Genomic DNA, 25,528 nt, shown 5'->3' on the forward strand with positions numbered 1-25,528 from the left:
GTACAGAGTCAATGTGGAGGCTATATACAGGGTGTTACGGTACAGAGTCAATGTGGAGGCTATATACAGGGGGTACCGGTACAGAGTCAATGTGGAGGCTATATACAGGGTGTTACGGTACAGAGTCAATGTGGAGGCTATATACAGGGGATACCGGTACAGAGTCAATGTGGAGGCTATATACAGGGGGTACAGGTACAGAGTCAATGTGGAGGCTATATACAGGGGGTACAGGTACAGAGTCAATGTGGAGGCTATATACAGGGGGTACCGGTACAGAGTCAATGTGGAGGCTATATACAGGGGGTACCGGTACAGAGTCAATGTGGAGGCTATATACAGGGTGTTACGGTACAGAGTCAATGTGGAGGCTATATACAGGGGATTACGGTACAGAGTCAATGTGGAGGCTATATACAGGGTATAACGGTACAGAGTCAATGTGGAGGCTATATACAGGGGGTACCGGTACAGTGTCAATGTGGAGGCTATATACAGGGTGTACTGGTACAGAGTCAATGTGGAGGCTATATACAGGGGATACCGGTACAGAGTCAATGTGGAGACTATATACAGGGGGTACCGGTACTGAGTCAATGTGGAGGCTATATACAGGGGGTACCGGTACAGAGTCAATGTGGAGGCTATATACAGGGGGTACCGGTACAGAGTCAATGTGGAGGCTATATACAGGGGATACCAGTACAGAGTCAATGTGGAGGCGATATACAGGGGGTACCGGTACAGAGTCAATGTGGAGGCTATATACAAGGGGGTACCAGTCCAGAGTCAATGTGTCGAGGCTATATACAGGGGGGTACCAGTCCAGAGTCAATGTGTGGGGGCACCAGTTAGTCGAGGTGATTGAGGTAATATGCACATGTAGTTAGAGTTATTAAAGAGACTATGCATAGATGATAACAGCGTAGAGAAGGTGGTGGGGGCAATGCCAATAGTTTGAGTCGCCATTTGATTAGCCAACTCTCTTTCTCTCTCACTCTCTCTCTCTCTTTCTGTCTCTCTCAGTCTCTCTCTCTCTCTTTCTGTCTCTCTCTCTCTCTGTCTCTCTCTGTCTCTTTCTGTCTCTCTCTGTCTCTCTGTTCTCTCTCTCTCTGTCTCTCTGTTCTCTCTCTCTCTGTCTCTCGTTCTCTCTCTTCTATATCTTTGTCTCTCATGTTGTTCTTTGTTCAGATTCATATTGCTGACCGGTGCTCTGTCTACCAACTGAAAACTGTTCTGGGTTCAGTTTCATAGGGTTTAATGCTCTCTCTCCTCTCTCTCCCCTAGCTGAGAACTGTTCTGGGTACAGGACGTGTGGCCAGTGTCTAGAGCAGCCTGGCTGTGGCTGGTGTACAGACCCCAGCAATACAGGGCGTGGCCAGTGCATTGAGGGATCCTATCGGGGGCCATTCCAGACCGCAGTCCCCGCCCCCTCCACCCTGCCTGGCCCCACCTCTAGTCCCGCCTCCCAGCCGGCTCTCAACATCAGCATGTGTCCTTACGATACCAAGTACAACTGGAGCTTTATACTCTGTCCAGGTAGGAACCTGATCTCTCACACACACACTCTCTCTCTCTCTCTGTTTCTCTGTCTCTCTGTCTCTCTGTCTGTCTGGTCTGGTCTGGTCTGTCCAGCGTGCCAGTGTATTAACCACAGTGTATGTGTCTCTCTCTCTCTCTCTCTCTCTCTCTCTCTCCAGCGTGCCAATGTAACGGCCACAGTCAGTGTGTGAATCACAGTGTATGTGAGAAGTGTGAGGACCTGACAACAGGGCTCCATTGTGAGAGCTGCATCTCTGGTTACTATGGAGACCCCACCAACGGGGGCAGCTGCCAACGTGAGTCACTAGGGATGAACATGGGTCAGGGGTTAGAGGTCATTGTTGTTGGGGACACCTCACATCAGCCCACTGGGAATGCATGTTGTAAAATATCATTATATTCCAGTTCAGATTCTCTTCCTGGGGTCCATTAACTACAGCACATTGTCGTGTCATTGACTATCGTTAAAAATTAAGACCGTGTAATTGAATTACGGGATTAAACTAATCATGTAACTTTAATTAACTAGGAAGTCGGAGCACCACGGGAACATGTTGTTTATTGAGTTTCAGTTCCCGAATATAGCTCTTCAGATATTTAAATAACTTATCGATTAGAGTCTTGTATAAATGTATTATTGTTACTTCATCAGTCTCATTACTGAACGTCGCAAACCCTTAGATATCTTCACCAACCCTAGCATAGAATCATGAATCAGCGATATACTAATTAGCTTAAATATTTATTTACTAACTAACTTAATCACATAATTACATAAACACACAAATAGGTCATACATTGGTTACCACGTGATGCAAAGAAAAAGTCCCTAGCGGACGAAACTGATATGACGGCTTGGTAGACAAAGGGAAGGGGGTGGGGACCGCTCAAGAGCAAGAAACTCATAGCTGATAACTACACTCAGAGAGAATAACTACACTGAGAGAGGATAACTACACTGAGAGAGTATAACTACACAGAGAGAGGATAACTACACTCAGAGAGGATAACTACACTGAGAGAGGATAACTACACTGAGAGGATAACTACACTCAGAGAGGATAACTACACTCAGAGAGGATAACTACACTCAGAGAGGATAACTACACTGAGAGGATAACTACACTCAGATAAATTGGTAATACTTTGAACATTAACAGCCGCTCATTCCAAAAATAAATAGCAATTGACATATTTACGAGTGTCTGCCTTTGAGGTCCCTGTCTGTGGTTCCCGGTCCGTCTGCTGGATAGTTAGTCAACAGAGAGCCTCTGGTTTGTCCATCAGAGATCAGAGAGCCTCTGGTTTGTCCATCAGAGATCAGAGTCGTAGGTTGTTAGAATGGATACTTCAGAGTAGAGGTCTACTGATTATGATTTTTCAACGCCGATACTGATACCGATTATTGGAGGACCAAAAAAAGCCGATACCGATTAATCGGTCGGTTTATATATATATATATATATATATATATATGTGTATGTATATATGTGTATGTGTATATATATATATGTGTGTGTGTGTGTGTGTGTGTGTGTGTGTGTGTGTGTGTGTAATAATGACAATTACAACAATACTGAATGAACACTGAACACTTTTATTTTAACTTAATATAATACATAAATAAAATCTATTTAGTCTCAAATAAATAATGAAACATGTTCAATTTGGTTTAAATAATGCAAAAACAGTGTTGGAGAAGAAAGTAAAAGTGCAATATGTGTCATGTAAGAAAGCTAACGTTTAAGTTCCTTGCTCAGAACATGAGAACATGTGAAAGCTGGTGGTTCCTTTTAACATGAGTCTTCAATATTCCCAGGTAAGACGTTTTAGGTTGTAGTTATTATAGGAACTTTAGGACTTTTTCACTCTATGCCATTGGATGTTCTTATAGTATTGCCAGCTTAATCTTGGGAGTTGATAGGCTTGAAGTCATAAACAGCACAATGCTTGAAGTCATAAACAGCGCAATGCTTGAAGCACAGCGAAGAGCTGCTGGCAAAATGCAGTAAAGTGCTGTTTGAATGAATGCTTACGAGCCTTTACTTTGTCATTATGGGGTATTGTGTGTAATTGGGTGACAAAAAATCAATTTAATCTGTTTTTGAATTCAGGCTGTAACACAAGAAAATGTGGAATAATTCAACGGGTATGACTTTCTGAAGGCTCTGTATGCATGCTGAGTCACTATTGAACTTGTTCTTTGAAAAATAGCATGGTATTTGTTCAAACACAATTTTCTCCATCATTTTTTCTAAGAACAGGCAGCAAACTGATTGTTCACCTGAAGCTCAAATAGGGGTGGCAATACAGTCTGCTAGTATTCTCTATAGTTTACCATCTAGGTTGTCTATATCTGGTGGCAATACAGTCTGCTAGTATTCTCTGTAGTTTCCCATCTAGGTTGTCTATATCTGGTGGCAATACAGTCTGCTAGTATTCTCTATAGTTTCCCATCTAGGTTGTCTATATCTGGTGGCAATACAGTCTGCTAGTATTCTCTGTAGTTTCCCATCTAGGTTGTCTATATCTGGTGGCAATACAGTCTGCTAGTATTCTCTATAGTTTCCCATCTAGGTTGTCTATATCTGGTGGTAATACAGTCTGCTAGTATTCTCTATAGTGTCCCATCTAGGTTGTCTATATCTGGTGGCAATACAGTCTGCTAGTATTCTCTATAGTGTCCCATCTATGTTGTCTATATCTGGTGGCAATACAGTCTGCTAGTATTCTCTATAGTTTCCCATCTAGGTTGTCTATATCTGGTGGCAATACAGTCTGCTAGTATTCTCTATAGTTTCCCATCTAGGTTGTCTATATCTGGTGGCAATACAGTCTGCTAGTATTCTCTATAGTGTCCCATCTAGGTTGTCTATATCTGGTGGTAATACAGTCTGCTAGTATTCTCTATAGTTTCCCATCTAGGTTGTCTATATCTGGTGGCAATACAGTCTGCTAGTATTCTCTATAGTTTCCCATCTAGGTTGTCTATATCTGGTGGCAATACAGTCTGCTAGTATTCTCTGTAGTTTCCCATCTAGGTTGTCTATATCTGGTGGCAATACAGTCTGCTAGTATTCTCTGTAGTTTCCCATCTAGGTTGTCTATATCTGGTGGCAATACAGTCTGCTAGTATTCTCTGTAGTTTCCCATCTAGGTTGTCTATATCTGGTGGCAATACAGTCTGCTAGTATTCTCTATAGTTTCCCATCTAGGTTGTCTATATCTGGTGGCAATACAGTCTGCTAGTATTCTCTATAGTTTCCCATCTAGGTTGTCTATATCTGGTGGTAATACAGTCTGCTAGTATTCTCTATAGTGTCCCATCTAGGTTGTCTATATCTGGTGGCAATACAGTCTGCTAGTATTCTCTATAGTGTCCCATCTAGGTTGTCTATATATGGTGGTAATACAGTCTGCTAGTATTCTCTATAGTTTCCCATCTAGGTTGTCTATATCTGGTGGCAATACAGTCTGCTAGTATTCTCTATAGTGTCCCATCTAGGTTGTCTATATCTGGTGGTAATACAGTCTGCTAGTATTCTCTATAGTGTCCCATCTAGGTTGTCTATATCTGGTGGTAATACAGTCTGCTAGAATTCTCTATCGTGTCCCATCTAGGTTGTCTATATCTGGTGGCAATACAGTCTGCTAGTATTCTCTATAGTGTCCCATCTAGGTTGTCTATATCTGGTGGTAATACAGTCTGCTAGTATTCTCTATAGTTTCCCATCTAGGTTGTCTATATCTGGTGGTAATACAGTCTGCTAGTATTCTCTATCGTGTCCCATCTAGGTTGTCTATATCTGGTGGCAATACAGTCTGCTAGTATTCTCTATAGTTTCCCATCTAGGTTGTCTATATCTGGTGGCAATACAGTCTGCTAGTATTCTCTATAGTGTCCCATCTAGGTTGTCTATATCTGGTGGTAATACAGTCTGCTAGTATTCTCTATAGTGTCCCATCTAGGTTGTCTATATCTGGTGGCAATACAGTCTGCTAGTATTCTCTATAGTTTCCCATCTAGGTTGTCTATATCTGGTGGCAATACAGTCTGCTAGTATTCTCTATAGTTTCCCATCTAGGTTGTCTATATCTGGTGGCAATACAGTCTGCTAGTATTCTCTATAGTGTCCCATCTAGGTTGTCTATATCTGGTGGCAATACAGTCTGCTAGTATTCTCTATAGTCTCCCATCTAGGTTGTCTATATCTGGTGGCAATACAGTCTGCTAGTATTCTCTATAGTTTCCCATCTAGGTTGTCTATATCTGGTGGCAATACAGTCTGCTAGTATTCTCTATAGTTTCCCATCTATGTTGTCTATATCTGGTGGTAATACAGTCTGCTAGTATTCTCTATAGTTTCCCATCTATGTTGTCTACATCTGGTGGTAATACAGTCTGCTAGTATTCTCTATAGTTTCCCATCTAGGTTGTCTATATCTGGTGGCAATACAGTCTGCTGGTATTCTCTATAGTTTCCCATCTATGTTGTCTACATCTGGTGGCAATACAGTCTGCTAGTATTCTCTATAGTTTCCCATCTATGTTGTCTATATCTGGTGGCAATACAGTCTGCTAGTATTCTCTATAGTTTCCCATCTAGGTTGTCTATATCTGGTGGCAATACAGTCTGCTAGTATTCTCTATAGTTTCCCATCTAGGTTGTCTATATCTGGTGGCAATACAGTCTGCTAGTATTCTCTATAGTTTCCCATCTAGGTTGTCTATATCTGGTGGCAATACAGTCTGCTAGTATTCTCTATAGTTTCCCATCTAGGTTGTCTATATCTGGTGGTAATACAGTCTGCTAGTATTCTCTATAGTTTCCGATCTATGTTGTCTATATCTGGTGGCAATAAAGTCTGCTAGTATTCTCTATAGTTTCCCATCTAGGTTGTCTATATCTGGTGGCAATACAGTCTGCTAGTATTCTCTATAGTTTCCCATCTAGGTTGTCTATATCTGGTGGCAATACAGTCTGCTAGTATTCTCTATAGTTTCCCATCTATGTTGTCTATATCTGGTGGCAATAAAGTATGCTAGTATTCTCTATAGTTTCCCATCTAGGTTGTCTATATCTGGTGGCAATACAGTCTGCTAGTATTCTCTATAGTTTCCCATCTAGGTTGTCTATATCTGGTGGCAATACAGTCTGCTAGTATTCTCTATAGTCTCCCATCTAGGTTGTCTATATCTGGTGGCAATACAGTCTGCTAGTATTCTCTATAGTTTCCCATCTAGGTTGTCTATATCTGGTGGCAATACAGTCTGCTAGTATTCTCTATAGTTTCCCATCTATGTTGTCTATATCTGGTGGTAATACAGTCTGCTAGTATTCTCTATAGTTTCCCATCTATGTTGTCTACATCTGGTGGTAATACAGTCTGCTAGTATTCTCTATAGTTTCCCATCTAGGTTGTCTATATCTGGTGGCAATACAGTCTGCTGGTATTCTCTATAGTTTCCCATCTATGTTGTCTACATCTGGTGGCAATACAGTCTGCTAGTATTCTCTATAGTTTCCCATCTAGGTTGTCTATATCTGGTGGCAATACAGTCTGCTAGTATTCTCTATAGTTTCCCATCTAGGTTGTCTATATCTGGTGGCAATACAGTCTGCTAGTATTCTCTATAGTTTCCCATCTAGGTTGTCTATATCTGGTGGCAATACAGTCTGCTAGTATTCTCTATAGTTTCCCATCTAGGTTGTCTATATCTGGTGGTAATACAGTCTGCTAGTATTCTCTATAGTTTCCGATCTATGTTGTCTATATCTGGTGGCAATAAAGTCTGCTAGTATTCTCTATAGTTTCCCATCTAGGTTGTCTATATCTGGTGGCAATACAGTCTGCTAGTATTCTCTATAGTTTCCCATCTAGGTTGTCTATATCTGGTGGCAATACAGTCTGCTAGTATTCTCTATAGTTTCCCATCTATGTTGTCTATATCTGGTGGCAATAAAGTATGCTAGTATTCTCTATAGTTTCCCATCTAGGTTGTCTATATCTGGTGGCAATACAGTCTGCTAGTATTCTCTATAGTTTCCCATCTATGTTGTCTATATATGGTGGTAATACAGTCTGCTAGTATTCTCTATAGTTTCCCATCTATGTTGTCTATATCTGTTGGCAATAAAGTCTGCTAGTATTCTCTATAGTTTCCCATCTAGGTTGTCTATATCTGGTGGCAATACAGTCTGCTAGTATTCTCTATAGTTTCCCATCTAGGTTGTCTATATCTGGTGGCAATACAGTCTGCTAGTATTCTCTATAGTTTCCCATCTATGTTGTCTATATCTGGTGGCAATACAGTCTGCTAGTATTCTCTATAGTTTCCCATCTATGTTGTCTATATCTGGTGGCAATACAGTCTGCTAGTATTCTCTATAGTTTCCCATCTAGGTTGTCTATATCTGGTGGCAATACAGTCTGCTAGTATTCTCTATAGTTTCCCATCTAGGTTGTCTATATCTGGTGGCAATACAGTCTGCTAGTATTCTCTATAGTTTCCCATCTAGGTTGTCTATATCTGGTGGTAATACAGTCTGCTAGTATTCTCTATAGTTTACCATCTAGGTTGTCTACATCTGGTGGTAATACAGTCTGCTAGTATTCTCTATAGTTTCCCATCTATGTTGTCTACATCTGGTGGTAATACAGTCTGCTAGTGTTCTCAATAGTTTCCCATCTAGGTTGTCTATATCTGGTGGCAATACAGTCTGCTAGTATTCTCTATAGTTTCCCATCTAGGTTGTCTATATCTGGTGGCAATACAGTCTGCTAGTATTCTCTATAGTTTCCCATCTATGTTGTCTATATCTGGTGGTAATACAGTCTGCTAGTATTCTCTATAGTTTCCCATCTATGTTGTCTACATCTGGTGGTAATACAGTCTGCTAGTATTCTCTATAGTTTCCCATCTAGGTTGTCCAGATCTGGTGGCAATACAGTCTGCTGGTATTCTCTATAGTTTCCCATCTATGTTGTCTACATCTGGTGGCAATACAGTCTGCTAGTATTCTCTATAGTTTCCCATCTAGGTTGTCTATATCTGGTGGTAATACAGTCTGCTAGTATTCTCTATAGTTTCCCATATAGGTTGTCTATATATGGTGGTAATACAGTCTGCTAGTATTCTCTATAGTTTCCCATCTATGTTGTCTATATCTGTTGGCAATAAAGTCTGCTAGTATTCTCTATAGTTTCCCATCTAGGTTGTCTATATCTGGTGGCAATACAGTCTGCTAGTATTCTCTATAGTTTCCCATCTAGGTTGTCTATATCTGGTGGCAATACAGTCTGCTAGTATTCTCTATAGTTTCCCATCTATGTTGTCTATATCTGGTGGCAATACAGTCTGCTAGTATTCTCTATAGTTTCCCATCTATGTTGTCTATATCTGGTGGCAATACAGTCTGCTAGTATTCTCTATAGTTTCCCATCTAGGTTGTCTATATCTGGTGGCAATACAGTCTGCTAGTATTCTCTATAGTTTCCCATCTAGGTTGTCTATATCTGGTGGCAATACAGTCTGCTAGTATTCTCTATAGTTTCCCATCTAGGTTGTCTATATCTGGTGGTAATACAGTCTGCTAGTATTCTCTATAGTTTACCATCTAGGTTGTCTACATCTGGTGGTAATACAGTCTGCTAGTATTCTCTATAGTTTCCCATCTATGTTGTCTACATCTGGTGGTAATACAGTCTGCTAGTGTTCTCTATAGTTTCCCATCTAGGTTGTCTATATCTGGTGGCAATACAGTCTGCTAGTATTCTCTATAGTTTCCCATCTAGGTTGTCTATATCTGGTGGCAATACAGTCTGTTAGTATTCTCTATAGTTTCCCATCTATGTTGTCTATATCTGGTGGTAATACAGTCTGCTAGTATTCTCTATAGTTTCCCATCTATGTTGTCTACATCTGGTGGTAATACAGTCTGCTAGTATTCTCTATAGTTTCCCATCTAGGTTGTCCAGATCTGGTGGCAATACAGTCTGCTGGTATTCTCTATAGTTTCCCATCTATGTTGTCTACATCTGGTGGCAATACAGTCTGCTAGTATTCTCTATAGTTTCCCATCTAGGTTGTCTATATCTGGTGGTAATACAGTCTGCTAGTATTCTCTATAGTTTCCCATCTAGGTTGTCTATATCTGGTGGCAATACAGTCTGCTAGTATTCTCTATAGTTTCCCATCTATGTTGTCTATATCTGGTGGCAATACAGTCTGCTAGTATTCTCTATAGTTTCCCATCTAGGTTGTCTATATCTGGTGGCAATACAGTCTGCTAGTATTCTCTATAGTTTCCCATCTAGGTTGTCTATATCTGGTGGCAATACAGTCTGCTAGTATTCTCTATAGTTTCCCATCTAGGTTGTCTATATCTGGTGGTAATACAGTCTGCTAGTATTCTCTATAGTTTCCCATCTATGTTGTCTACATCTGGTGGTAATACAGTCTGCTAGTATTCTCTATAGTTTCCCATCTAGGTTGTCTATATCTGGTGGTAATACAGTCTGCTAGTATTCTCTATAGTTTACCATCTAGGTTGACTATATCTGGTGGCAATACAGTCTGCTAGTATTCTCTATAGTTTACCATCTAGGTTGTCTATATCTGGTGGCTTATCATTACTGATGGATAACAATAGTTGTTCCACCTCTCCCACACTAACTTGACCAAATTGAAAACAGCAATCCTTCTCTTTCATTATTAGATCCTCAATACACAAATATGATGTTTGACTGTTCAGTGGTATTTCACTTCTGTTTGTCCACTTCACCCATGAAATAGTCATTGAAATGATTGGCTATATCAAAAGGTTTGGTTTCAAATGACCCATCAACTTCAATGAACGATTGAGATCTTGGCGGCCTGCTTGGAGCTGTGGTTCTTGGGGAAGAGGAAGAGCAGGACCTGCTGTCCTGGTGGTCTGCTTGGAGCTGTGGTTCTTGGGGAAGAGGAAGAGCAGGACCTGCTGTCCTGGTGGTCTGCTTGGAGATGTGGTTCTTGGGGAAGAGGAAGAGCGGGACCTGCTGTCCTGGTGGTCTGCTTGGAGATGTGGTTCTTGGGGAAGAGCAGGACCTGCTGTCCTGGTGGTCTGCTTGGAGCTGTGGTTCTTGGGGAAGAGCAGGACCTGCTGTCCCGGTGGTCTGCTTGGAGCTGTGGTTCTTGAGGAACAGCAGGATCTGCTGTCCTGGCATTCATGTGGTTCTCATGAAGCTCACATGCCAGATGATGAAATACTCTTATTTATTTTACACCTGTACATGGTGTGTTGCTTTACCTGGATTTTAGCTGGATTCTCTTCCTTATACACATCAGAACAACATACTGTATGTTTTACACATTCAACAAGAGTCCTGAGAAATCATGTTGCATGATCTCTTCTGAATGACTTTAGGCCTTTGGTAATGTGGCTTCCCTTCTTTTTGTCAGTGTTAACTGTTCATTCTATAATCACCCATGATTGTTATATTGATGTGATAATGTTGTTATATCGATGTGATAATGTTGTTATATTGATGTGATAATGTGGACATATTCATGTGATAATGTGGACATATAGACGCGATAATGTGGACATACTGACGCGATAATGTGGACATACTGACGCGATAATGTTTATGTATATATGTGATAATGTGGATATATTCATGTGATAATGTTGACATATTGACGCGATAATGTGGACATACTGACGCGATAATGTGGACATACTGACGCGATAATGTTTTTGTATATATGTGATAATGTGGATATATTCATGTGATAATATTGATATATTTATGTGATAATGTTGATATATTCATGTGATAATGTTGATATATTCATGTGATAATATTGATATATTCATGTGATAATGTTGATATATTCATGTGATAATATTGATATATTCATGTGATAATGTTGATATATTTATGTGATAATGTTGTGTTACAGCATGTCAGTTATATTAATATGATAATGTTGTATTGCAGTGTGTCAGTTATATTAATGCGATACTGCTGTGTTTACAGCGTGTCAGTTATGTTAATGTGCTAATGTTGATATACGAATGTGATAATGTCGATATATTCATGTGATAATGTTGATATATTAATGTGATAATGTTGTTTTGCGGCGTGTCAGTTATATTCATGTGATAATGTTGATATATTCATGTGATAATGTTGTATTGCAGCGTGTCAGTTATATTCATGTGATAATGTTGTTTTGCGGCGTGTCAGTTATATTCATGTGATAATGTTGATATATTCATGTGATAATGTTGTATTGCAGCGTGTCAGTTATATGAATGTGATAATGTTGATATATGAATGTGATAATGTCGATATATTCATGTGATAATGTTGATATATTAATGTGATAATGTTGTTTTGCGGCGTGTCAGTTATATTCATGTGATAATGTTGATATATTCATGTGATAATGTTGTATTGCAGCGTGTCAGTTATATTCATGTGATAATGTTGTTTTGCGGCGTGTCAGTTATATTCATGTGATAATGTTGATATATTCATGTGATAATGTTGTATTGCAGCGTGTCAGTTATATGAATGTGATAATGTTGATATATGAATGTGATATTGTTGATATATTAATGTGATAATGTTGTATTGCAGCGTGTCAGTTATATTAATGTGATAATGTTGATATATTAATGTGATATTGTTGATATATTCATGTGATAATGTTGATATATTAATGTGATAATGTTGTATTGCAGCGTGTAAGTGTAATGGCCATGCCGGTGTGTGTAACCCAAACAACGGGAAGTGTTTCTGCACCACCAAGGGCATCAAAGGAGACCGCTGTCACCTGTAAGTACACTACAGTAGATATTACACACTTAGTGCATACATATTGCATACTTAGTACGTAGTACATAGCAGTAAGTCTGTTTCACTGCATACAGTTCAGACCACTACCACCTGTATGACTGACTGACTGACTGACTGACTCAGTACAGTTCAGACCACTATCACCTGTATGACTGACTGACTGACTCAGTACAGTTCAGACCACTACCACCTGTATGACTGACTGACTGATTGACTCAGTACAGTTCAGACCACTATCACCTGTATGACTGACTGACTGACTCAGTACAGTTCAGACCACTACCATCTGTATGACTGACTGACCACTACCACCTGTATGACTGACTCAGTACAGTTCAGACCACTACCACCTGTATGACTGACTCAGTACAGTTCAGACCACTACCACCTGTATGACTGACTCAGTACAGTTCAGACCACTACCACCTGTATGACTGACTCAGTACAGTTCAGACCACTATAACCTGTATGACTGACTGACTGACTCAGTACAGTTCAGACCACCACCATCTGTATGACTGACTCAGTACAGTTCAGACCACTACCACCTGTATGACTGACTGACTGACTGACTCAGTACAGTTCAGACCACTACCACCTGTATGACTGACTGACTCAGTACAGTTCAGACCACTACCACCTGTATGACTGACTGACTGATTGACTCAGTACAGTTCAGACCACTATCACCTGTATGACTGACTGACTGACTCAGTACAGTTCAGACCACTATCACCTGTATGACTGACTGACTGACTGACTGACTCAGTACAGTTCAGACCACTATCACCTGTATGACTGACTGACTGACTCAGTACAGTTCAGACCACTACCATCTGTATGACTGACTGACCACTACCACCTGTATGACTGACTCAGTACAGTTCAGACCACTACCACCTGTATGACTGACTCAGTACAGTTCAGACCACTACCACCTGTATGACTGACTCAGTACAGTTCAGACCACTACCACCTGTATGACTGACTCAGTACAGTTCAGACCACTATAACCTGTATGACTGACTGACTGACTCAGTACAGTTCAGACCACCACCATCTGTATGACTGACTCAGTACAGTTCAGACCACTACCACCTGTATGACTGACTGACTGACTGACTCAGTACAGTTCAGACCACTACCACCTGTATGACTGACTGACTCAGTACAGTTCAGACCACTACCACCTGTATGACTGACTGACTGATTGACTCAGTACAGTTCAGACCACTATCACCTGTATGACTGACTGACTGACTCAGTACAGTTCAGACCACTATCACCTGTATGACTGACTGACTGACTGACTGACTCAGTACAGTTCAGACCACTATCACCTGTATGACTGACTGACTGACTCAGTACAGTTCAGACCACTATCACCTGTATGACTGACTGACTGACTGACTGACTCAGTACAGTTCAGACCACTATCACCTGTATGACTGACTGACTGACTCAGTACAGTTCAGACCACTACCATCTGTATGACTGACTGACCACTACCACCTGTATGACTGACTCAGTACAGTTCAGACCACTACCACCTGTATGACTGACTCAGTACAGTTCAGACCACTACCACCTGTATGACTGACTCAGTACAGTTCAGACCACTACCACCTGTATGACTGACTCAGTACAGTTCAGACCACTACCACCTGTATGACTGACTCAGTACAGTTCAGACCACTATCACCTGTATGACTGACTGACTGACTCAGTACAGTTCAGACCACCACCATCTGTATGACTGACTCAGTACAGTTCAGACCACTACCACCTGTATGACTGACTCAGTACAGTTCAGACCACTACCACCTGTATGACTGACTGACTGACTGACTCAGTACAGTTCAGACCACTACCACCTGTCTGACTGACTCAGTACAGTTCAGACCACTACCACCTGTATGACTGACTGACTGACTGACTGACTCAGTACAGTTCAGACCACTATCACCTGTATGACTGACTGACTGACTGACTCAGTACAGTTCAGACCACTATCACCTGTCTGACTGACTCAGTACAGTTCAGACCACTACCACCTGTATGACTGACTCAGTACAGTTCAGACCACCGCCACCTGTATGACTGACTGACTCAGTACAGTTCAGACCACTACCACCTGTATGACTGACTGGCTGACTCAGTACAGTTCAGACCACTATCACCTGTATGACTGACTCAGTACAGTTCAGACCACTACCACCTGTATGACTGACTGACTGACTGACTGACTGACTCAGTACAGTTCAGACCACTATCACCTGTATGACTGACTGACTCAGTACAGTTCAGACCACCACCATCTGTATGACTGACTCAGTACAGTTCAGACCACTACCACCTGTATGACTGACTCAGTACAGTTCAGACCACTACCACCTGTATGACTGACTGACTGACTGACTCAGTACAGTTCAGACCACTACCACCTGTCTGACTGACTCAGTACAGTTCAGACCACTACCACCTGTATGACTGACTGACTGACTGACTGACTCAGTACAGTTCAGACCACTATCACCTGTATGACTGACTGACTGACTGACTCAGTACAGTTCAGACCACTATCACCTGTCTGACTGACTCAGTACAGTTCAGACCACTACCACCTGTATGACTGACTCAGTACAGTTCAGACCACCGCCACCTGTATGACTGACTGACTCAGTACAGTTCAGACCACTACCACCTGTATGACTGACTGACTGACTCAGTACAGTTCAGACCACTATCACCTGTATGACTGACTGACTCAGTACAGTTCAGACCACTACCACCTGTATGACTGACTCAGTACAGTTCAGACCACTACCACCTGTATGACTGACTCAGTACAGTTCAGACCACTACCACCTGTATGACTGACTGACTGACTCAGTACAGTTCAGACCACTATCACCTGTATGACTGACTCAGTACAGTTCAGACCGCTACCACCTGTATGACTGACTCAGTACAGTTCAGACCACTACCACCTGTATGACTGACTGACTGACTCAGTACAGTTCAGACCACTATCACCTGTATGACTGACTCAGTACAGTTCAGACCGCTACCACCTGTATGACTGACTCAGTACAGTTCAGACCACTACCACCTGTATGACTGACTGACTGACTCAGTACAGTTCAGACCACTATCACCTGTATGACTGACTCAGTACAGTTCAGACCACTATCACCTGTATGACTGACTCAGTACAGTTCAGACCACTATCACCTGTATGACTGACTCAGTACAGTTCAGACCACTATCTCCTGTATGACTGACTCAGTACAGTTCAGACCACTACCACCTGTATGACTGACTGACTCAGTACAGTTCAGACCACTACCACCTGTATCACTGACTGACTGACTCAGTACAGTTCAGACCACTATCACCTGTCTGACTGACTCAGTACAGTTCAGACCACTACCACCTGTATGACTGACTGACTGACTGACTGACTCAGTACAGTTCAGACCACTACCACCTGTCTGACTGACTCAGTACAGTTCAGACCACTACCACCTGTATCACTGACTGACTGACTCAGTACAGTTCAGACCACTATCACCTGTCTGACTGACTCAGTACAGTTCAGACCACTACCACCTGTATGACTGACTCAGTACAGTTCAGACCACTACCACCTGTATGACTGACTCAGTACAGTTCAGACCACTACCACCTGTATGACTGACTGACTGACTGACTGACTCAGTACAGTTCAGACCACTACCACCTGTATGACTGACTCAGTACAGTTCAGACCACTATCACCTGTATGACTGACTCAGTACAGTTCAGACCACTACCACCTGTATGACTGACTGACTGACTGACTGACTCAGTACAGTTCAGACCACTACCACCTGTCTGACTGACTCAGTACAGTTCAGACCACTATCACCTGTATGACTGACTGACTGACTCAGTACAGTTCAGACCACTACCATCTGTATGACTGACTGACCACTACCACCTGTATGACTGACTCAGTACAGTTCAGACCACTACCACCTGTATGACTGACTCAGTACAGTTCAGACCACTACCACCTGTATGACTGACTCAGTACAGTTCAGACCACTACCACCTGTATGACTGACTCAGTACAGTTCAGACCACTACCACCTGTATGACTGACTCAGTACAGTTCAGACCACTATCACCTGTATGACTGACTGACTGACTCAGTACAGTTCAGACCACCACCATCTGTATGACTGACTCAGTACAGTTCAGACCACTACCACCTGTATGACTGACTCAGTACAGTTCAGACCACTACCACCTGTATGACTGACTGACTGACTGACTCAGTACAGTTCAGACCACTACCACCTGTCTGACTGACTCAGTACAGTTCAGACCACTACCACCTGTATGACTGACTGACTGACTGACTGACTCAGTACAGTTCAGACCACTATCACCTGTATGACTGACTGACTGACTGACTCAGTACAGTTCAGACCACTATCACCTGTCTGACTGACTCAGTACAGTTCAGACCACTACCACCTGTATGACTGACTCAGTACAGTTCAGACCACCGCCACCTGTATGACTGACTGACTCAGTACAGTTCAGACCACTACCACCTGTATGACTGACTGACTGACTCAGTACAGTTCAGACCACTATCACCTGTATGACTGACTCAGTACAGTTCAGACCACTACCACCTGTATGACTGACTGACTGACTGACTGACTCAGTACAGTTCAGACCACTATCACCTGTATGACTGACTTACTGACTGACTCAGTACAGTTCAGACCACTATCACCTGTCTGACTGACTCAGTACAGTTCAGACCACTACCACCTGTATGACTGACTCAGTACAGTTCAGACCACCGCCACCTGTATGACTGACTGACTCAGTACAGTTCAGACCACTACCACCTGTATGACTGACTGACTGACTCAGTACAGTTCAGACCACTATCACCTGTATGACTGACTGACTCAGTACAGTTCAGACCACTATCACCTGTATGACTGACTCAGTACAGTTCAGACCGCTACCACCTGTATGACTGACTCAGTACAGTTCAGACCACTACCACCTGTATGACTGACTGACTGACTCAGTACAGTTCAGACCACTATCACCTGTATGACTGACTCAGTACAGTTCAGACCGCTACCACCTGTATGACTGACTCAGTACAGTTCAGACCACTACCACCTGTATGACTGACTGACTGACTCAGTACAGTTCAGACCACTATCACCTGTATGACTGACTCAGTACAGTTCAGACCACTATCACCTGTATGACTGACTCAGTACAGTTCAGACCACTATCACCTGTATGACTGACTCAGTACAGTTCAGACCACTATCTCCTGTATGACTGACTCAGTACAGTTCAGACCACCACCACCTGTATGACTGACTCAGTACAGTTCAGACCACTACCACCTGTATGACTGACTGACTCAGTACAGTTCAGACCACTACCACCTGTATGACTGACTGACTGACTCAGTACAGTTCAGACCACTATCACCTGTCTGACTGACTCAGTACAGTTCAGACCACTACCACCTGTATGACTGACTGACTCAGTACAGTTCAGACCACTACCACCTGTATCACTGACTGACTGACTCAGTACAGTTCAGACCACTATCACCTGTCTGACTGACTCAGTACAGTTCAGACCACTACCACCTGTATGACTGACTCAGTACAGTTCAGACCACTACCACCTGTATGACTGACTCAGTACAGTTCAGACCACTACCACCTGTATGACTGACTGACTGACTGACTGACTCAGTACAGTTCAGACCACTACCACCTGTATGACTGACTCAGTACAGTTCAGACCACTATCACCTGTATGACTGACTCAGTACAGTTCAGACCACTACCACCTGTATGACTGACTGACTGACTGACTGACTCAGTACAGTTCAGACCACTACCACCTGTCTGACTGACTCAGTACAGTTCAGACCACTATCACCTGTATGACTGACTCAGTACAGTTCAGACCACTACCACCTGTATGACTGACTGACTCAGTACAGTTCAGACCACTACCACCTGTATCACTGACTGACTGACTCAGTACAGTTCAGACCACTATCACCTGTCTGACTGACTCAGTACAGTTCAGACCACTACCACCTGTATGACTGACTCAGTACAGTTCAGACCACTACCACCTGTATGACTGACTCAGTACAGTTCAGACCACTACCACCTGTATGACTGACTCAGTACAGTTCAGACCACTATCACCTGTATGACTGACTCAGTACAGTTCAGACCACTACCACCTGTATGACTGACTGACTGACTCAGTACAGTTCAGACCACTACCACCTGTATGACTGACTCAGTACAGTTCAGACCACTACCACCTGTATGACTGACTGACTGACTCAGTACAGTTCAGACCACCACCATCTGTATGACTGACTCAGTACAGTTCAGACCACCGCCACCTGTATGACTGACTGACTCAGTACAGTTCAGACCACTACCACCTGTATGACTGACTGACTGACTCAGTACAGTTCAGACCACTATCACCTGTATGACTGACTGACTCAGTACAGTTCAGACCACTATCACCTGTCTGACTGACTCAGTACCGTTCAGACCACTACCACCTGTATGACTGACTCAGTACAGTTCAGACCACCGCCACCTGTATGACTGACTAACTCAGTACAGTTCAGACCACTACCACCTGTATGACTGACTGACTGACTCAGTACAGTTCAGACCACTATCACCTGTATGACTGACTCAGTACAGTTCAGACCACTACCACCTGTATGACTGACTGACTGACTGACTGACTCAGTACAGTTCAGACCACTATCACCTGTATGACTGACTGACTCAGTACAGTTCAGACCACTACCACCTGTATGACTGACTCAGTACAGTTCAGACCACTACCACCTGTATGACTGACTGACTGACTCAGTACAGTTCAGACCACTATCACCTGTATGACTGACTCAGTACAGTTCAGACCGCTACCACCTGTATGACTGACTCAGTACAGTTCAGACCGCTACCACCTGTATGACTGACTGACTGACTCAGTACAGTTCAGACCACTATCACCTGTATGACTGACTCAGTACAGTTCAGACCGCTACCACCTGTATGACTGACTCAGTACAGTTCAGACCACTACCACCTGTATGACTGACTGACTGACTCAGTACAGTTCAGACCACTATCACCTGTATGACTGACTCAGTACAGTTCAGACCACTATCACCTGTATGACTGACTCAGTACAGTTCAGACCACTATCACCTGTATGACTGACTCAGTACAGTTCAGACCACTACCACCTGTATGACTGACTCAGTACAGTTCAGACCACTACCACCTGTATGACTGACTCAGTACAGTTCAGACCACTACCACCTGTATGACTGACTCAGTACAGTTCAGACCACTACCACCTGTATGACTGACTCAGTACAGTTCAGACCACTACCACCTGTATGACTGACTCAGTACAGTTCAGACCACTACCACCTGTATGACTGACTCAGTACAGTTCAGACCACTATCACCTGTATGACTGACTGACTGACTCAGTACAGTTCAGACCACCACCATCTGTATGACTGACTCAGTACAGTTCAGACCACTACCACCTGTATGACTGACTCAGTACAGTTCAGACCACTACCACCTGTATGACTGACTGACTGACTGACTCAGTACAGTTCAGACCACTACCACCTGTCTGACTGACTCAGTACAGTTCAGACCACTACCACCTGTATGACTGACTGACTGACTGACTGACTCAGTACAGTTCAGACCACTATCACCTGTATGACTGACTGACTGACTGACTCAGTACAGTTCAGACCACTATCACCTGTCTGACTGACTCAGTACAGTTCAGACCACTACCACCTGTATGACTGACTCAGTACAGTTCAGACCACCGCCACCTGTATGACTGACTGACTCAGTACAGTTCAGACCACTACCACCTGTATGACTGACTGACTGACTCAGTACAGTTCAGACCACTATCACCTGTATGACTGACTCAGTACAGTTCAGACCACTACCACCTGTATGACTGACTGACTGACTGACTGACTCAGTACAGTTCAGACCACTATCACCTGTATGACTGACTTACTGACTGACTCAGTACAGTTCAGACCACTATCACCTGTCTGACTGACTCAGTACAGTTCAGACCACTACCACCTGTATGACTGACTCAGTACAGTTCAGACCACCGCCACCTGTATGACTGACTGACTCAGTACAGTTCAGACCACTACCACCTGTATGACTGACTGACTGACTCAGTACAGTTCAGACCACTATCACCTGTATGACTGACTGACTCAGTACAGTTCAGACCACTACCACCTGTATGACTGACTCAGTACAGTTCAGACCACTACCACCTGTATGACTGACTCAGTACAGTTCAGACCACTACCACCTGTATGACTGACTGACTGACTCAGTACAGTTCAGACCACTATCACCTGTATGACTGACTCAGTACAGTTCAGACCGCTACCACCTGTATGACTGACTCAGTACAGTTCAGACCACTACCACCTGTATGACTGACTGACTGACTCAGTACAGTTCAGACCACTATCACCTGTATGACTGACTCAGTACAGTTCAGACCGCTACCACCTGTATGACTGACTCAGTACAGTTCAGACCACTACCACCTGTATGACTGACTGACTGACTCAGTACAGTTCAGACCACTATCACCTGTATGACTGACTCAGTACAGTTCAGACCACTATCACCTGTATGACTGACTCAGTACAGTTCAGACCACTATCACCTGTATGACTGACTCAGTACAGTTCAGACCACTATCTCCTGTATGACTGACTCAGTACAGTTCAGACCACCACCACCTGTATGACTGACTCAGTACAGTTCAGACCACTACCACCTGTATGACTGACTGACTCAGTACAGTTCAGACCACTACCACCTGTATGACTGACTGACTGACTCAGTACAGTTCAGACCACTATCACCTGTCTGACTGACTCAGTACAGTTCAGACCACTACCACCTGTATGACTGACTGACTGACTGACTGACTCAGTACAGTTCAGACCACTACCACCTGTCTGACTGACTCAGTACAGTTCAGACCACTACCACCTGTATGACTGACTGACTCAGTACAGTTCAGACCACTACCACCTGTATCACTGACTGACTGACTCAGTACAGTTCAGACCACTATCACCTGTCTGACTGACTCAGTACAGTTCAGACCACTACCACCTGTATGACTGACTCAGTACAGTTCAGACCACTACCACCTGTATGACTGACTCAGTACAGTTCAGACCACTACCACCTGTATGACTGACTGACTGACTGACTGACTCAGTACAGTTCAGACCACTACCACCTGTATGACTGACTCAGTACAGTTCAGACCACTATCACCTGTATGACTGACTCAGTACAGTTCAGACCACTACCACCTGTATGACTGACTGACTGACTGACTGACTCAGTACAGTTCAGACCACTACCACCTGTCTGACTGACTCAGTACAGTTCAGACCACTATCACCTGTATGACTGACTCAGTACAGTTCAGACCACTACCACCTGTATGACTGACTGACTCAGTACAGTTCAGACCACTACCACCTGTATCACTGACTGACTGACTCAGTACAGTTCAGACCACTATCACCTGTCTGACTGACTCAGTACAGTTCAGACCACTACCACCTGTATGACTGACTCAGTACAGTTCAGACCACTACCACCTGTATGACTGACTCAGTACAGTTCAGACCACTACCACCTGTATGACTGACTCAGTACAGTTCAGACCACTATCACCTGTATGACTGACTCAGTACAGTTCAGACCACTACCACCTGTATGACTGACTGACTGACTCAGTACAGTTCAGACCACTACCACCTGTATGACTGACTCAGTACAGTTCAGACCACTACCACCTGTATGACTGACTGACTGACTCAGTACAGTTCAGACCACCACCATCTGTATGACTGACTCAGTACAGTTCAGACCACCGCCACCTGTATGACTGACTGACTCAGTACAGTTCAGACCACTACCACCTGTATGACTGACTGACTGACTCAGTACAGTTCAGACCACTATCACCTGTATGACTGACTGACTCAGTACAGTTCAGACCACTATCACCTGTCTGACTGACTCAGTACCGTTCAGACCACTACCACCTGTATGACTGACTCAGTACAGTTCAGACCACCGCCACCTGTATGACTGACTAACTCAGTACAGTTCAGACCACTACCACCTGTATGACTGACTGACTGACTCAGTACAGTTCAGACCACTATCACCTGTATGACTGACTCAGTACAGTTCAGACCACTACCACCTGTATGACTGACTGACTGACTGACTGACTCAGTACAGTTCAGACCACTATCACCTGTATGACTGACTGACTCAGTACAGTTCAGACCACTACCACCTGTATGACTGACTCAGTACAGTTCAGACCACTACCACCTGTATGACTGACTGACTGACTCAGTACAGTTCAGACCACTATCACCTGTATGACTGACTCAGTACAGTTCAGACCGCTACCACCTGTATGACTGACTCAGTACAGTTCAGACCGCTACCACCTGTATGACTGACTGACTGACTCAGTACAGTTCAGACCACTATCACCTGTATGACTGACTCAGTACAGTTCAGACCGCTACCACCTGTATGACTGACTCAGTACAGTTCAGACCACTACCACCTGTATGACTGACTGACTGACTCAGTACAGTTCAGACCACTATCACCTGTATGACTGACTCAGTACAGTTCAGACCACTATCACCTGTATGACTGACTCAGTACAGTTCAGACCACTATCACCTGTATGACTGACTCAGTACAGTTCAGACCACTATCTCCTGTATGACTGACTCAGTACAGTTCAGACCACCACCACCTGTATGACTGACTCAGTACAGTTCAGACCACTACCACCTGTATGACTGACTGACTCAGTACAGTTCAGACCACTACCACCTGTATGACTGACTGACTGACTCAGTACAGTTCAGACCACTATCACCTGTCTGACTGACTCAGTACAGTTCAGACCACTACCACCTGTATGACTGACTGACTGACTGACTGACTCAGTACAGTTCAGACCACTACCACCTGTCTGACTGACTCAGTACAGTTCAGACCACTACCACCTGTATGACTGACTGACTCAGTACAGTTCAGACCACTACCACCTGTATCACTGACTGACTGACTCAGTACAGTTCAGACCACTATCACCTGTCTGACTGACTCAGTACAGTTCAGACCACTACCACCTGTATGACTGACTCAGTACAGTTCAGACCACTACCACCTGTATGACTGACTCAGTACAGTTCAGACCACTACCACCTGTATGACTGACTGACTGACTGACTGACTCAGTACAGTTCAGACCACTACCACCTGTATGACTGACTCAGTACAGTTCAGACCACTATCACCTGTATGACTGACTCAGTACAGTTCAGACCACTACCACCTGTATGACTGACTGACTGACTGACTGACTCAGTACAGTTCAGACCACTACCACCTGTCTGACTGACTCAGTACAGTTCAGACCACTATCACCTGTATGACTGACTCAGTACAGTTCAGACCACTACCACCTGTATGACTGACTGACTCAGTACAGTTCAGACCACTACCACCTGTATCACTGACTGACTGACTCAGTACAGTTCAGACCACTATCACCTGTCTGACTGACTCAGTACAGTTCAGACCACTACCACCTGTATGACTGACTCAGTACAGTTCAGACCACTACCACCTGTATGACTGACTCAGTACAGTTCAGACCACTACCACCTGTATGACTGACTCAGTACAGTTCAGACCACTATCACCTGTATGACTGACTCAGTACAGTTCAGACCACTACCACCTGTATGACTGACTGACTGACTCAGTACAGTTCAGACCACTACCACCTGTATGACTGACTCAGTACAGTTCAGACCACTACCACCTGTATGACTGACTGACTGACTCAGTACAGTTCAGACCACCACCATCTGTATGACTGACTCAGTACAGTTCAGACCACCGCCACCTGTATGACTGACTGACTCAGTACAGTTCAGACCACTACCACCTGTATGACTGACTGACTGACTCAGTACAGTTCAGACCACTATCACCTGTATGACTGACTGACTCAGTACAGTTCAGACCACTATCACCTGTCTGACTGACTCAGTACCGTTCAGACCACTACCACCTGTATGACTGACTCAGTACAGTTCAGACCACCGCCACCTGTATGACTGACTAACTCAGTACAGTTCAGACCACTACCACCTGTATGACTGACTGACTGACTCAGTACAGTTCAGACCACTATCACCTGTATGACTGACTCAGTACAGTTCAGACCACTACCACCTGTATGACTGACTGACTGACTGACTGACTCAGTACAGTTCAGACCACTATCACCTGTATGACTGACTGACTCAGTACAGTTCAGACCACTACCACCTGTATGACTGACTCAGTACAGTTCAGACCACTACCACCTGTATGACTGACTGACTGACTCAGTACAGTTCAGACCACTATCACCTGTATGACTGACTCAGTACAGTTCAGACCGCTACCACCTGTATGACTGACTCAGTACAGTTCAGACCGCTACCACCTGTATGACTGACTGACTGACTCAGTACAGTTCAGACCACTATCACCTGTATGACTGACTCAGTACAGTTCAGACCGCTACCACCTGTATGACTGACTCAGTACAGTTCAGACCACTACCACCTGTATGACTGACTGACTGACTCAGTACAGTTCAGACCACTATCACCTGTATGACTGACTCAGTACAGTTCAGACCACTATCACCTGTATGACTGACTCAGTACAGTTCAGACCACTATCACCTGTATGACTGACTCAGTACAGTTCAGACCACTATCTCCTGTATGACTGACTCAGTACAGTTCAGACCACCACCACCTGTATGACTGACTCAGTACAGTTCAGACCACCACCACCTGTATGACTGACTCAGTACAGTTCAGACCACTACCACCTGTATGACT

At 43.7% G+C, this 25,528-nt stretch overlaps 1 protein-coding gene across 8 annotated transcripts in view; it reads left to right on the forward strand.

Moving 5' to 3' along the window:
* Positions 1–25,528, forward strand: part of LOC110498653 (attractin) — a 258,850-nt gene that overhangs the window by 130,398 nt on the left and 102,924 nt on the right. For all 8 annotated transcript variants that reach the window (XM_036955432.1, XM_036955429.1, XM_036955430.1 and 5 more), the window contains 3 exons: positions 1,288–1,539; positions 1,701–1,838; positions 12,276–12,369. In XM_036955432.1, the coding sequence (XP_036811327.1) occupies positions 1,288–1,539; positions 1,701–1,838; positions 12,276–12,369 (484 nt within the window). The remainder of the gene's footprint in view (positions 1–1,287; positions 1,540–1,700; positions 1,839–12,275; positions 12,370–25,528) is intronic.

The sequence above is a fragment of the Oncorhynchus mykiss genome, chromosome 19 (genome assembly GCF_013265735.2).
Source record: "Oncorhynchus mykiss isolate Arlee chromosome 19, USDA_OmykA_1.1, whole genome shotgun sequence".
Taxonomy (NCBI): domain Eukaryota; kingdom Metazoa; phylum Chordata; class Actinopteri; order Salmoniformes; family Salmonidae; genus Oncorhynchus; species Oncorhynchus mykiss.